This window comes from Ctenopharyngodon idella, chromosome 2, assembly GCF_019924925.1.
Source record: "Ctenopharyngodon idella isolate HZGC_01 chromosome 2, HZGC01, whole genome shotgun sequence".
Classification (NCBI taxonomy): domain Eukaryota; kingdom Metazoa; phylum Chordata; class Actinopteri; order Cypriniformes; family Xenocyprididae; genus Ctenopharyngodon; species Ctenopharyngodon idella.
In genome coordinates, this window is record NC_067221.1 from 41,640,557 (window position 1) to 41,656,367 (window position 15,811).

At 31.5% G+C, this 15,811-nt stretch overlaps 1 protein-coding gene across 1 annotated transcript in view; it reads left to right on the forward strand.

The window, feature by feature from the left end:
- The window catches only part of LOC127502291 (protein unc-13 homolog A), a 74,337-nt gene extending 60,747 nt beyond the window's left edge, over nucleotides 1-13,590 (forward strand). Inside the window, exons 35-42 of the mRNA XM_051875104.1 lie at nucleotides 1,331-1,454; nucleotides 5,125-5,181; nucleotides 6,572-6,652; nucleotides 6,729-6,876; nucleotides 8,345-8,401; nucleotides 10,125-10,217; nucleotides 10,313-10,472; nucleotides 12,291-13,590. Coding sequence (XP_051731064.1) covers nucleotides 1,331-1,454; nucleotides 5,125-5,181; nucleotides 6,572-6,652; nucleotides 6,729-6,876; nucleotides 8,345-8,401; nucleotides 10,125-10,217; nucleotides 10,313-10,472; nucleotides 12,291-12,582 — 1,012 coding nt within the window. The 3' untranslated portion in view covers nucleotides 12,583-13,590. The remainder of the gene's footprint in view (nucleotides 1-1,330; nucleotides 1,455-5,124; nucleotides 5,182-6,571; nucleotides 6,653-6,728; nucleotides 6,877-8,344; nucleotides 8,402-10,124; nucleotides 10,218-10,312; nucleotides 10,473-12,290) is intronic.
- The last annotated feature ends 2,221 nt before the right edge of the window (nucleotides 13,591-15,811 follow it).

Genomic DNA, 15,811 nt, shown 5'->3' on the forward strand with positions numbered 1-15,811 from the left:
AACAAAAAGCTCACAGGAAAAAGCAAACATTGACTACAACATCATCAGTTATTAATATTTCATTGGTTCTCTCTTGTTTTTGTATGGCCAAAAATTATGTCGGCACAATTTGGCATGTTTCATTTCTTTATTATCACAAACAAAACAATCGACTCCAAGCACAACTATGCAATATGATTACAAAATCTTGAACAATTTTTTAATAATATCAAAATAAAGGGTAAAGATGTAAATTTTCCTCACTTTGGATCACTACTGTATTAGGTGGATTGAACACAATGAAATTAAGTTGTGACAAAATGTTCAAAAATCATGTTACTTTATCTCATTTTAATTAATTAAACTAAACAAGAGGCAATAAAAAATTTTTTGGAGTGCAAATATCACATGATCTCCACCGTATGGTGTTGGGAAGCTATTTTGAAACTGCAGTTTTTCCGGCTATGAGCTACTCGTCTGGCAAATTTAATTAAAATGCAACTTTAAAAGGTGCATTAAAAATATTTTATATTTTATTGTTATATTTTCCTACATATTAAACATGAATGAACAATTTTAAATGTCTATTTGTTTGTCAATTTGAAAAGTTATTAATAAAAAATTGTCACTAGTCACAATATTTTTTTTTTAAAAATGTCAGATTATTTAAAGTAGCCATCAGATTATGTATGTGGCTCAGAAACATTTATTTCAATTACAGTGACAGAATCAAACTTGAACAAAGACTTCCTCAGAATAAACATGATCAAAAATAAACAGCGGTAAATATTTAATGTGCATTAACTGAATTTTTCATGGACGTCACTTTAAGTGGTGGGGACAGATGTTGAATCTGGCATGGCTCATGAATATTAATGAGTTTATATGCATACAATTTTAAATGTTCTTTTACTGTTTAGATAATAAATAGTCTTTGTGATGTGCAGAGATCAGGCCTGTTATCAGTGTTATTTTAGTGTCATAGAGATAATATTATATAATAACTTTTTCTGTAATAGAGTATTTGCTCATTCCTATGGAAACTTGTTTCCGCCACGGAATAAAAAAATGCAAAAGGTAATTGCTTTTTTTATATCTTGATATAAATTCTGAGAAATAAAGTCGCAATTGCGAGAAAAAAAAGTCAGAATTGTGAGATAAAAAGTCGCAATTACCTTTTTTCTTTTTTATTCAGGAATTCTGTTTCAAATCGATCATCATTTCTGTTTGGTGCCACTCACTAGTGGCTTAGAAATTTCAGTAGCTCTAAGTTATTAATGTCTGTATTTATGTCCAGTTTCTGTGTTAATAATGCTGATGTTTGACGTGGTGTCTGTGTTCCTTCCCTCAGTTTGACTCTGTTCGCTAAGATCTGTGAGAAGACGGTTCTCAAGAGAGTGCTGAAGGAACTGTGGAAGCTGGTGATGAACACCATGGAGAAAACCATCGTCCTGCCGCCACTGACTGACCAAACGGTGTGTTCATTACACCTAGACACACACACACACACAAACACAATAATATAACATGCAAAACCATGGTAATGTCAGGCTTTTTCTATGGACACTACTATCATGGTAATACCATGGTATACTTTGCAGTAGCTCTTAAGTTCAATGGTATATCTTTACTTATTTCTTTACCAGTAGTTTTTATTAACTGGATACGTATTTTTATACAGATTGCACTCAATGAGAGCTTTCCTTGGCAGAATGAAAAATATACTGTTGAACTGAGTATGATATTTACAGGTCATTCATAGTTTATATCAAAATACCATAGTCACAGTGATGCACTGAAATTATTTTTTTACAGAAACACTGAAGATTTTTTATTTAGCTGAAAACTGAAACCGAAAATAAAGTTTATTTAATAATCAACTAATTAATCAGTCAATAATTAAATAAAGTAAAGAGAGATTTTTCTTTTCAGCATATTTTAAAAAATATATAGATTTTGACTTTTCCAGGTATTATATTTCCAGGTTATCCATAGTTTATATCAAAATATTTTAGTAATAGTATTACAAGTGATGCATCGAAATTATTTGTTTACCAAAACTGAAATTTAAAGATTTAATTTAGCTGAAAACTGAAAATGAAGTTTATTTAATAATCAAATAATTAAATCAAATTAATTTAATGATCAACACTTAAATAAAAGAACAAAGCCAAGAGAGATTTTCTTTTATAAAAACAGTTGTACAGTTTTTATTTATTTTCATGATTTTTCCAGGACTAATATTTCCAGGATATCCACAGTTTATATCAAAATACCTTAGTAATAACTTCTAGAGTTTTAATTTAGCTGAAAACCAAAAACAATCTTTATTTAATAATTAATTAATCAAATTAACTAAAGGTGCAATGTGTAAAATTTGGAAGGATCTATTGGCAGAAATGCAATATAATATACATAACTATGTTTTCAGTTTTCATTTACATAATGAACCGTTATGTTTTTATTACCTTCGAATGAGGCATTTCTATCTCATACACAGCAGGTCCCCTTACATGTTAAGTCGCCATTTTGCGCCGCCGTGTTTCTACAGCAGCCCTAAACGGACAAACTGCTCTACAGAGCGCGTTTGATTGACTGCCTACTCTCTGCTGTCTCAGACGACGACATATTTGTCCTGTGTTGACCACCGTAGCTTCTCTATGTTGCAATTCACAACTTCACCACTAGATGCCGCCAAAATTTACACACTGTATCTTTAAATAATCAACGCTCAAATAAAAATACCGCTCAAGAGGGCTTATTCGTAGTAGCATAAATAAAAATGTCCATGACTCTTTTACCATTTTGATTTATTTGCATTTACAGGCCTGATATTTCCAGGTTTATATCAAAATATTGTAATAATTGTATTACTTGTGATACACCAATGTTTTCAACCGAAACCAAAAATAAGGTTTATTTATTAATCAATTAATTATTCAAATTTAATTATTCGAGTAATCAACACTCCAATAAAAACCAAGTAATTTAAATTGTACATAAGGCGGTTATATATGTACTTTTTAATGATATAATTATGTTTTTGTATTACCATGTGATACGTCACAAATGTTTCTGAACAAATTCTGCATATTAAGAGGGATCTGTGTGAGGGATTTCTGCACTGTGGCTCAATGGTTGATCAGATTTCTAACGAGCTCCGTGTGTTGCCATGGTGACATGTATGATCCTGATGATGATGGCAGCATGTATCATCCTGCAGATCAATACTGACTGCTCAACATCCTCCATCCATTAACTGTAATCATCAGTGTGAGTGTGTGTTGATTTCACAGAGAGTGTGGCGTTATACGCTCAGACTGTAGCGACACAACACTTCTGTGCTGAAACAGTGAGCTGCCTACCTAGGGATCATAGGTAACTCCCAACACAAGCGCTAGGGAGCGTAATTATGCTGCCTTCCCAAAATTTTATTTCTCACTTTTTATTATTTTTAATTTTTACAGGGTTCATACAAGGTGCTTAAAGAGTCATTAATTACTCACCTTCATGTCGTTCCACACCCGTAAGACCTTCGTTCATCTTCAGATCACAAGTTAAGATATTTTTGATGAAATCCCAGAGGTTTTTTTAATCCCCCATAGAAAACAACATAATTACCGTCATTCAAGGTCTAGAAAGGTACTAAAGACATCGTTAAAACAGTCATGTGACTGCAGTGGTTCAACCTTAATGTTATGAAGAGACGAGAATACTTTTTGTGTGCCAAAAACAAAACAAAAATAACGACTTTATTCAACAATTTCTTCTCTTCCCAACTTTTGTGTTCTTTGCAAGGGGACGCAAAGTTTCTCAGAGGAGTGCAAAAGTTTTTGTGAGCAGTGAACAGTTGTATTTTTATTACTAACTTTAACTAAGATTATAAAGAATGCTGTAACAGATGTATTACTCATTGTTAATTAATGTTAGTTGATGCATTAATAACTGCTAACTTCTTCTCAAGTGTTACGATAAATGTGTGTGTTTTGCAGTGCATGAGTGTGTGTGTGTTTTTGTGATTTTCATTCTTCTCTTATTTCTTTTCATCACCATTCTCTCATTCATCTTTCATCAGATGGTTGTAAGTATAACAGTGTGTGTGTGTGTGTGTGTGTGTGTGTGTGTCGCATCTGGTTTGGTCTGATTCTGTCGTTCTGCCTCCAGATCAGCATCATCTCTCTCTCTCTGTTAAACTCTGGCATGATGCACGGCAGATTGTCTTCTGTAATTCCTGTCGGATGTCTTCCTGTCACAGGGCACTTCCTGTCTCCCCTTTCACTGCTTCCTCTTTCTCTGTCCTTCAACTCTAATCCAGCAATTTGAGTCTGGATCAGGGTTTTTATATATATATAAGTTTTATTTATTTATTTATTTTTTTACTGTAAAGGCCCATTCACACTAAGAACGATAACTATAAAGATAACTTTAACAATATTAGCATTCACACCACACTGTTTATTATAAGCTCTGCAGGTTTTGTTGTCTGTCACTTTAAATGCTGGAGCTCTTATTGGCTGTCGATGTTTTTGTCATCCATCAGCTGGAAAAAAGTGTTCTGAAAATGATTCCAACGATACAATTTTTCTTTGTCGTAAAGGGGTCATGACTTTTTTTATTATTTTATTATATGTTCCTTGAGGTTCACTTATAATGTTAGTAAAGTTTTTTGTATACAAAAAAAATATTATCCATATAAAACCATCATTTACTGACAATCATTTACTTGCAGTTTGCCTCATTGACAAAACAAAATGCTCCGAACAAACATAATCCTTTAACAGGATCCAGGACGCCATTAAAATAAACCATCCACTTGTTCCCAACACTGGGATCCTTCTCTAGTCTGTGCAGAGACGCAAACAAGCTGTTTAAACTTTTCTGTTTTGTGAGGAAGACGATGGTCATTGTGTAATTTAACACTATTTTTTAAAGAAAACAACTGTTATTATTCCAGCACAAGTAAGAATAATATTGGTTTTATCAACTTATTACCATATCTGACTAAAAAACACACCGTTCATGGAAATCTGCATTTGATTCCTGTCTGTGAATCTCGTCTATGTGAGCAGCAGTAACCATGACAGGTGAATGTTTAAATAATTGCTTCTCTCTCTTTGTGTTTGTCTTCATCTTCCTCGTTTGTAGGGCACACAGCTCATCTTCAACGCTGCTAAAGAGTTGGGCCAGCTCTCCAAACTAAAGGTGCGTCTGTAAAGAAATGATTTTACCGCTGTTAATTTAGTGAACTATGGAAGCTTGTTTCCACCACAGAATAAAAAAAAAATAATAAAAAAAAGTTAATTGTCCTTTTATCTCACAATTCTGACTTTCTCGGAATTCTGAGTTTACGTCTCATGATTTTGACATTTTTTTTCTCGGAATTCTTAGTTTACGTCTCATGATTTTGACATTTTTTTCTCGGAATTCTGAGTTTACGTCTCATGATTTTGACATTTTTTTCTCGGAATTCTGAGTTTACGTCTCATGATTTTGACATTTTTTTCTCCGAATTCTGAGTTTACGTCTCATGATTTTGACATTTTTTTCTCCGAATTCTGAGTTTACGTCTTTCGATTTTTACATTTTTTTCTCTGAATTCTGAGTTTACGTCTTTCGATTTTGACATTTTTCTCTGAATTCTGAGTTTACATCTCGCAATTTTTACATTTTTTTCTCCGAATTCTGAGTTTACGTCTTTCGATTTTGACATTTTTCTCTGAATTCTGAGTTTACATCTCGCAATTTTTACATTTTTTTCTCCGAATTCTGAGTTTACGTCTCGCGATTTTGACTTTTTTTTTTTTCGAATTCTGAGTTTACGTCTTTCGATTTTGACTTTTTTTTCTCGGAATTCTGAGTTTACGTCTCATGATTTTGACATTTTTTTCTCAGAATTCTGAGTTTACGTCTCACGATTTTGACATTTTTTTCTCTGAATTCTGAGTTTACGTCTTTCGATTTTGACATTTTTTTCTCCGAATTCTGAGTTTACGTCTTTCGATTTTGACATTTTTTTCTCTGAATTCTGAGTTTACGTCTTTCGATTTTGACATTTTTCTCTGAATTCTGAGTTTACATCTCGCAATTTTTACATTTTTTTCTCCGAATTCTGAGTTTACGTCTTTCGATTTTGACATTTTTCTCTGAATTCTGAGTTTACATCTCGCAATTTTTACATTTTTTTCTCCGAATTCTGAGTTTACGTCTTTCGATTTTGACTTTTTTTTCTCGGAATTCTGAGTTTAAGTCTCATGATTTTGACATTTTTTTCTCAGAATTCTGAGTTTACGTCTCACGATTTTGACATTTTTTTCTCTGAATTCTGAGTTTACGTCTTTCGATTTTGACATTTTTCTCTGAATTCTGAGTTGACGTCTTGCAATTTTTACTTTTTTTTCCCCTAGGAATTCTGAGTTTACATCTCGCAGTTGTGACTTTTTTCCTCGGAATTCTGAGATTCTCACAATTTAGATTTTTTTTTTCTGAATTATAAGTTTACGTCTTCAAGTCAAAATCCATAATTAACACTCCTGACTAGACTTTCATAAGGACGCTGTCGTATCAAAACTGACGTTTTGTTTGTGTCTGTTAGGAGCACATGGTGCGAGAGGAGGCCAAGGCGTTGTCCCCTAAACAGTGCGCAGTCATCGAGCTCGCACTGGACACGATAAAGGTACAAGCACACACACCTTCAGAATCAGACCTGTCTGTTATCAGGATACTGACAGGGTTTTTTGTGTGTGTAACAGCAATACTTCCACGCTGGTGGTGTGGGTCTGAAAAAGACGTTTTTGGAGAAGAGTCCGGACCTGCAGTCTCTGCGCTATGCTCTGTCACTCTACACGCAGGCCACCGACAAACTCATCAGGAAGTTTGTCCAGTCTCAGCACACTCAGGGTATGTCGCAACCTTCTTATGTTTTTGTGTTCTAGGACTCTTATTTTGTTTTCAATTTTGCCCTGTTGTTTCTGTGTTCTTGTTTTCTGTGTTTAGTTCCTGTTCCCTTTGTTGTGTCCCAAATGACGCACTATACACTATGTACTTGTGTACTCAACCATGTAGTGTATGAACTTTACAAGGTTATTTTGTCATTCAACATCAGAGTCTGATGCCCCTCCCCCTCCTTTACGTAATTAAAGCTGCGACAGACGAGTGTATAAAATGTTCAACATTCCACACTTCCTTTTTTCAGTTAATTAAGAGCAACATCAGGGTATTTAGTGCACTTTCTATTTGGAGTTTTCAGTGTGAACACACTACACTATTTATACTACAAAATGACAGAGAATAGCGCATAAGTACATGAATTCTGTAGTTACTGATTATGTTGTGTATTATATTTTTCCTGCTTGTTATTTATTTTATTTACATTTTTTGGAGTTACATTTATTTATATGTAAATTTTATTAATTAATTTCCCTTTTATTAGTTTTCATTTATGATTTATGAGGGCATATTTTCCTATTTTTATATTTATGTTTATAGAAATATTTAAATATATTTTTTTATATATAAATATATTTATAACATTTTATCCTACTTGTTGTTTTTTTATTTACATTATGTAAAATAGTGTTTTTTAGAAATATATATTTTTGAGAAATTCTATTAATTAATTTCCCTTTTATTAGTTTTCGTTTATGATTTAGGAGGGCATATTTTCCTATTTTTATGTTTGTTTATAAATATATTTAAATATATTTTTATATATAAATGTATTTATAACATATTTATGAATTTACATTTTTTTCCTACTTGTTATTGTTTTATTTACTTTTTATGTAAAATAGTTAAATTGATCAGGAATGTTCAGAGATTTTAGATTAAGATTTTATTAACTAATTTCTGTTTTTTTCCATTTATGATTTATGAGGGCATATTTTCCTATATTATGTTTATAAATATGTTTAAATATTTTTCTATATATAAATATATTTATACTATATTTGTGAATTATATTTTTCCTTACTTGTTATTTATTTTATTTAGTATTTGTGTAAAACAGTTAAATTTATCAGAAATTAATTATTTTAGCTGCTACTAATGGATTTACTAATGGGTTTATGTGCATTTGATTTATTAAGGGAAATATTTTTACCGTATAAAAATTAACTACTACTTGCTTATTTATTTACATTTTATATCAAATACTGTAATTTATCAGAAATTGATTAATCTAACTAGTTTTTGCTTCTACCTATAAAGTAAGTAACATTACAGCTGTAAAGTAAATGTGAATCAGCAGCTTTTGAGTCACTCTATTGAACTGTCGGCTCGTTTGTGTCTGTGTTTGTTTTTCCTGAAACATGTTAATGATGTTTCTGTTCAGGTCTTCTGAAGACTAACATCTTCCTCTTCTCTTTAGTTCATGGAGGGAAAGGCGTGCGATACACTCACAGTGAAGACGTCTATCCAGAGAAGGGTATGTGTCCGCACAGCACCTCATTGATATTTATGCATGCAAATATTCATTTGCATATTCATGTGAATATTACGCCTGGCTCCAGCTGGTCTGCATAGAAGCGTCTAGTTGAACTGAACTCCAAGTGTGAGATTTACACAAACTAATTTTGACACTTCTGGAGTAAAGATGTCTTTAGAAAGACTGTCAGAGGACGTTGTGTTTTTACATACTGTACAGTACTGGACTGAAGCAATTTCAGTTTACTTGATTATCCATACATCATTTAGTAGAAAAATCATGTTCAAATGTGAGTCTCAAATAAGATCATCAGGCCTTTGAGGAAGGTTTATTTGTTCATCCCTCAGTCGTTGTATTTAGTATTAAAACTACAGAGCTTTGATCATAAAACTAAGCATTTAAATATCATCTTACTAAGACATATTATTATATTATTGCATTACTGATATTTATATGCTTTTATGTAAGTATTCTGCTGTTTGATTGTGCACACACTGCTGCCCTCTGCTGGAACAACCTCTAATAGCACTAGTTGTTAAACCAGAGATTCACAAATGTTTTGTCAGCCGCAGTCCAGTAAGCTAATATTTCAATAATTTGACAACACATTTGCATGTTCACGCTTCTCTGATGTCGATTAAAGGTTGCTAAAAAATTTTTTTAGTAATTGTTTCATTTTGATTGTTTGTACTTTAAAAATAAGGCTGCGATTATTTTGTCATTTGAACTGTTGTTGTTATTATTATTATTAGTTAACTCTAATTATAAACAAAATGAATGACTGAAATATATTACTGTTGTAAATTACAGTTGTAAATTAAAATATAAATTAATGTGATAAAATTATAATAACTTTTATTTTATTACTAATATTTATGTCTTAAATTCTTCACTTTCATATGAAAGGTTGTAAATGAAAGGTTCATATGAAAGGTATAATAAAGAATGTAAGTGCAACTTAGCTATCACTAATTATAAGTGATAATTAAGATGTTTATCCGCTTTATATCAAAGGACAATATTTGGCATATTTTCCTTTATATATATATATATATATATATATATAATATTGCATATTTTTTCCTACTTGTTTTTATTTTATTTTTTTATTATTATTATTATTATTATTATTTTATTTTATTTTATATATTTTATTTTATTTTATTTTATTTCGGCTGCTGCTAATTGATTTTCAGGGGTTTTTGATGCATATTTTGACCATATAAAAAATTAACGAAATTATTAAATTATTTATTTTATTCATTTATATACATTTTATATCAAATACCGTGATTTACAAGAAATTAATTCATCAAATTTTTTTTCTTTTTTCTGAGAATTGTGAGGGGGAAGTCGCAATTTTTTATTTAATTAATTTTTTTTTTTTTTTTTTGGTAGAGCGCAGTGATTTCATCTTTTAATATTTTTTATTTTCTTTTTATTTGGCAGAAACTAGCTTCCGTACGTTCAAACATTCAATCCTTTGAGCTTTTAACATTGTAAATCATAAAGCTTTTATTTTGGCAGAAAACTGCTGAAATGCTGTAAACTTCTGTCCACTAAAAGGTTGAAAATTATGTGAATGTCTAAATAAAGTAAACCTAGAGCACACTGTGTTCCCAAATGCCCGACAAGCCTGTTAGACTATCAAAACAGAATCAACACAAACCTTACATGTCCTTCACGTTCTCGTTGTGTTCTGACCTTTGACCCTGTTCCTCAGCCTCAGGAGTGGATGACGCAGTGGGTGAGGTTTCTATGACTGTGGAGATCTTCAGCGACCCCAGCACAGGAGGACACAAAATCACAGTTAAAGGTGCTTCTGCCTGTCAGATCTGCTCTATTTCCCTCTCGTTATTAGTGTTAGGATCAGTTTAATCGTTACTGTCTTTTTCCATGTGTGATTGACAGTTGTGGCAGCCAATGACCTTCGCTGGCAGACGCAGGGTATTTTCCGGCCCTTCGTGGAGGTTTACATCGTCGGCCCTTACCTCAGTGACAAGAAGAGGAAGTTCGCCACCAAATCCAAGAACAACAGCTGGTCCCCGAAGTTCAGCGAATCCTTCCAGTTGTACGTTTTTAACAGAGACTGATCGTACTTCTGTGCCGACTTTCCCTCTGCAGCTGCAGATACTCACTTTTTATGATAGGATAATATTTGACGCCTATGCCATTGATTTATGAGGACATATTATATTATATACATTTAAAGTTTTTATTTATTTTCATTTGTACTTCAAATACTTCAATTTATTAGAAATTAATCTGAATAACTTCCTACTAATTGATTTTTATGAGTTTAAGATACCGTTAATTAATATTATATATATATGATTATAAAAACATTATAAAAATAATAAAATAAAAAATATTATTATTATCATTTTATAGTCAGAAAAATTGCAATTTGATTTTCACTAAATTGTGCAGCCCTAAAAAATCATAATAAAATAAATACTAAAAATAATAATAATAAATTATAAAAAATATTATCATTATCATTTTATAGTCAGAAAAATCGCAAATAATAATAAATTATAAAAATATTATCATCATCACCATTTTAGTAAAAATAAAATCGCAACTAGATTTTTTCCACAAATTGTGCAGATTGTGCAAATTGTGCTAAAAAAAACATAATAAATAATAAAAATTATAAATTATAAAAATATAAAAATATTATCATTATCATTTCATAGTCAGAAAAATCGCAATTCGATTTTTTTCCCCAAATTGTGCAGCCCTAAAAAAACATAAAAAATAATAATAAAAATAATAATAATAAAATATAAAAATATTATTATTATCATCATTATTATTTTATACATTTTAAAAACACATATAATACATTTTATACATTTTAAACATTTAAAAAAAATCACAAATATATTTTCCCCCCAAATTGTGCAGCCCTAAAAAAATAATAAAATAAATAATAAATTATAAAAATATTATTATTATTATTATTATCACCATTATCATTTTATAGTAGAAAAAACATAATTATATTTTTTCCCTAAATTGTGCATCCCTAAAATAAATAAATAAAAATATAAAATAAAAAAAGTAATAATAATAAATTATAAAAATATTATTATTATTATCATCATCATCATTTATATCAAAATTATATATATATATATATATATATATATATATATATTTTTTTTTTTTTTTTTATTAATCTGAATAATTTCTTATGCTACAAATTTATTTTTAGGGGTTTAGGATGCCACTGATTTATGAGAGCATTTTTCCTAATCATAAAAAATGAACTTATTTATTATTCTTAAAGTTTTCAGAAATTCATTAATCTGAACAATTATGGCTTCTACTAATTGATTTTCAAAGATTTAAAGTGTGGTTTATTATCATAAAATGATTTATGAGGGCATATTTTTCCTAATCATATAAAAATTGACATATTTATTTATTTTATTTTATTTACGTTTTATGTCTAATACTTCAATTTATCAGAAATGAAGTATTCTGAATAATAATTCAGCTGCTACTAATTGATTTTTAGGGGTTGCCATTGATTTATGAAGGCATAGTTTTCCTAACCATATAAAAAAATAACTTTTATTTATTTATTTATTTACATTTCATTTCAAGTACTTTAATTTATCAGGAATTAAATTATCTGAGTAACTTTGGCTGCTACCTCTAAAAAGTATGCACAAAATATCACACACGCTAAAACATTAATAAAACACCTAAACATGCTAGAATACATTTGAATAATAATAAATATATAATAAAAATAACACTGATTGCTTGTTTTAATCTACTTTTTTAAGCTAATATTAATACAAACTGGAACGTTCTAAATCATTGTTGACACTTTCTTTCTAGGCGTCACTGATCCTCTCTCTCTCTCCCTATCTAGTGTGCTCGGCAGTGAGCTGGGTCCTGAGGGCTACGAGCTGCAGGTCTGCGTGAAGGATTACTGCTTCGCTCGTGAGGATCGGACCGTCGGCATAGCCGTCCTGCAGCTGAAGGACCTGACGTCCCGCAGCAGCGCCGCATGCTGGCTCCCGCTCGGCAAACGCGTCCACATGGACGAGACGGGCCTCACCGTCCTCCGGATCCTCTCGCAGCGCAACAACGACGAGGTCGCCAAAGAGTTCGTCAAGCTGAAGTCGGACCAGCGCTCGGCGGAGGAGGGCCGGGGGAGCTAAAGCCGCCAGACTCAGGTGTCAAACCAGACGAAAGCAATCGAGCGCTTCACGCCAGAGACTGTCGAACAGCACAGAGCTGCGAAACACAGACACACGCTCATATAAACATGAAAACACAAAAACAGGCATTTCTGCACAGACGAAAGCAATCTGATGAATAATGATGTCAGCAGAGACACTCAAAGATATATTTCAAGTCAGCTTGGAATATGAACATTGACCCCATTTACTTCCATAACAGATCATCAATCCCTGATCCCCTTATTTTCCACTCAGAAATATGTCATATTATGGAAGTAAAATGGGTGTGGAAATGCTCTTTCATATACGTCCTCCGCTGAGAAGATTGTAGATTTAATTCTACACACTTTGTTTTGCACTCTAAGGGCCGCGTTTCAGTTTCACACACAGCCCTAATGTTTAGCACAATGCTGCTTCTCTGATTGGTGCAAAACACATTCCCCTGACCAATCAGAGAGCGTCACTGATGGCGAAACCTGCGTTCACGTCATGAGAATGTGGGCAAATCCAGTGATGATCATGTGCCAGATTAATATTTTGAGTCTGAATTTATTTGTCTTGTAATGTATTAGGGCTGCACGATTAATCGAAATCAAACCGTAATTGTGATTTGGCTGCGATTTATTTAAATATAAACGATGTGTGTTTCAGAGTGAAGCGCCGCACTGTGTTGCTCATGATCCAGTCGCTTATGACATGCATTTGAAAACACATCTTCCACAAACTTGTAGTGAGAAGCTCTTATAAACCGGATGTTGTCAACAAAAGAGAAGCTTTAAGGGCTTCCTGCGGTCGTCCGCTAAAATAAAACAAATAAGGCAATCATTAATGTTAATCTATATATTTAAATATAATAATTTAATATTATAATATATTTTAATACTCAATTTTTTATTTTACAATGAAATATTACAATAGTAATATTTCTTATTTTGTATTATATTTAATATTTTTATTTAGTAATAATAGCCAGAGTTTGATGGTTTAACATTTTAACGTTTTTTTTTTTTTTAAATTAAGAAAGTCATAAATATTACCATTGTAATTTTACGCTGTTTTATATATATATATATATATATATAAAATTATTAAATATATTTAAATCATTATTATATTATTTTTTAATACTTATTTCTTAATTTACAGTGAAATATTACAATAGTAATATTTCTTATATAAAATTTCATATTTTTTAGTAATAATAGTCAGTTTGATGTTTTAATATTTTAACGTTTGAAAATCAAGAAATTAAGAGTCATAAATATTAGTATTGTAACGTTACGCTGTATATATAAAACAGCGTAACGTTACAACACTAATATTTATGACTTAAATATATTTAATATAATTTAATAAGAAATTATTTCATATTATATTATTCATATTATATTATATATTATTATATATTTCAATTTTTTATTTTACAGTGAAATATTACAATAGTAATATTTGTTATTTTGTATTATTTCATATTTTTATTTAGTAATGGTCAGTTTGATGGTTTAACATTTTAACGTTTGAAAATCAAGAAATTAATATCTACTTCATAAATATTAGTATTGTAATTTTACACTGTTTTATATATATATATATATATATATATATATATATATATATTTAAATATATTAAATATAATTAAGTCATTATTATGCAATTTTTTGAATATTCAATTTTTTATTTTACAGTGAAATATTACAATAGTAATATTTATTATTTTGTATTCAATTTCAATTCAATTTAATAAATTTATTTAGTAATAATAATAATATTTAGTAATATATTATTATTATTTTATAGTCAGAAATTGCAAATTTCCCCCAAATTGTGCAGCCCTAAACGTATCAGTGTCTAGATCATCTCCAGATCCATTAGTTGATCAATGATCCTGATTTACACTTAGTTGTTTTATTAATCAGACTCTTAATCGCGGTGATTCTGTCATGACGTGAGCGCAGAAAACGATGATGTAATATTGAGGTGATGTAATCACTGCAATACTCCTCATGATGATGTCCTTCACACGCACGCCCACAATGCATTGCGGCCTTGAGTTACCCAGAAACCCCTTCCAGATCTCCGTCTGTCCACCTGTGTTTTATAAATAGACTAATGAACTGAAACACTCGGGGCTTGATTCGTTTGCGCTCTCTGGAATATTTTGCACTTTCTGCATGTTGAGTCCCGCTTTGGATCCGTCCGTCTGTCGGTCGTCGCGTCTTTTCCACACGTCTGCGTCTTCAGCATGGTGAAGATGAGCCTTACAAACACACTGTGACTCCTCTGCAGAACAGACGCTGTGCATCATGGGGCTTTCGTTTCTTTGTTTGTTTGTGGCGAATCTTTTCTCGGCAGAGTGTCCAAAAATATTCAGTACTAACCGAAGGATTAACAGTGATGTTACGGCTTTATATTTCACAGACGTCCTGATGATGGTGTCAGAAGATTGTTGTGAAGCCGCGTGGTCCAAAAAACACACATTCAGTGCTCTTTAATGTCGTCTGTTTTGGTTTAACGCTCGATGCTGCTGAGAGACGTCAAAAAGCACTTTCAGGCTGACAGTATTACAAGAGAAGAGCTGTTTTTGTCTGGCTGTGTCGTATTTGTAATGCTTTTTCGTGAGTCTTCTTCAATAATGCATAATTCTAGAGCAATACCGTGGACTGAAACCGGAACGGAGCGACAGCATGGATGCGTTAAAGGAATAATTCACCCTGAAATGATCTTTCACACTCATGTTGTTCCAGTGCAAGTTTTGCAGTGAGTAGGAGAGAAATGTACTCTTTTCCTCTCATTAAACTATTATAAGTCATATCAAAGACTTTAAAAACAAAAAGACAGTGCACTCATAATACTACGAATGGAAGAAAGTGCAACATGCAATGTGGGGGAATAAGCCCCGCCTTCTAAACGAAAGAGCCAATCACTGATTGTTAACGTGAGAAAGAGATTTTCAGGTGAACTGTCCCTTTAAATGACTGAATCTTTTCAAACGGCTCTTGAGTCTCTGATAAATGTGGCTGGATTGAGCCATTCAGATCAGCTATTTTAGACTAAACCACAGTGCAATTAAATGTCTTTGTAAAGTTAGTTTGCGGTTTAATTTAAACTGATTTAACACGTTTACAATGCTGAGTATTTGTATACGCACTAAATACTTGCAGTTCTGTTACTGCTGTACATACATGCTGTTCGAGAGAAGAATCAGTC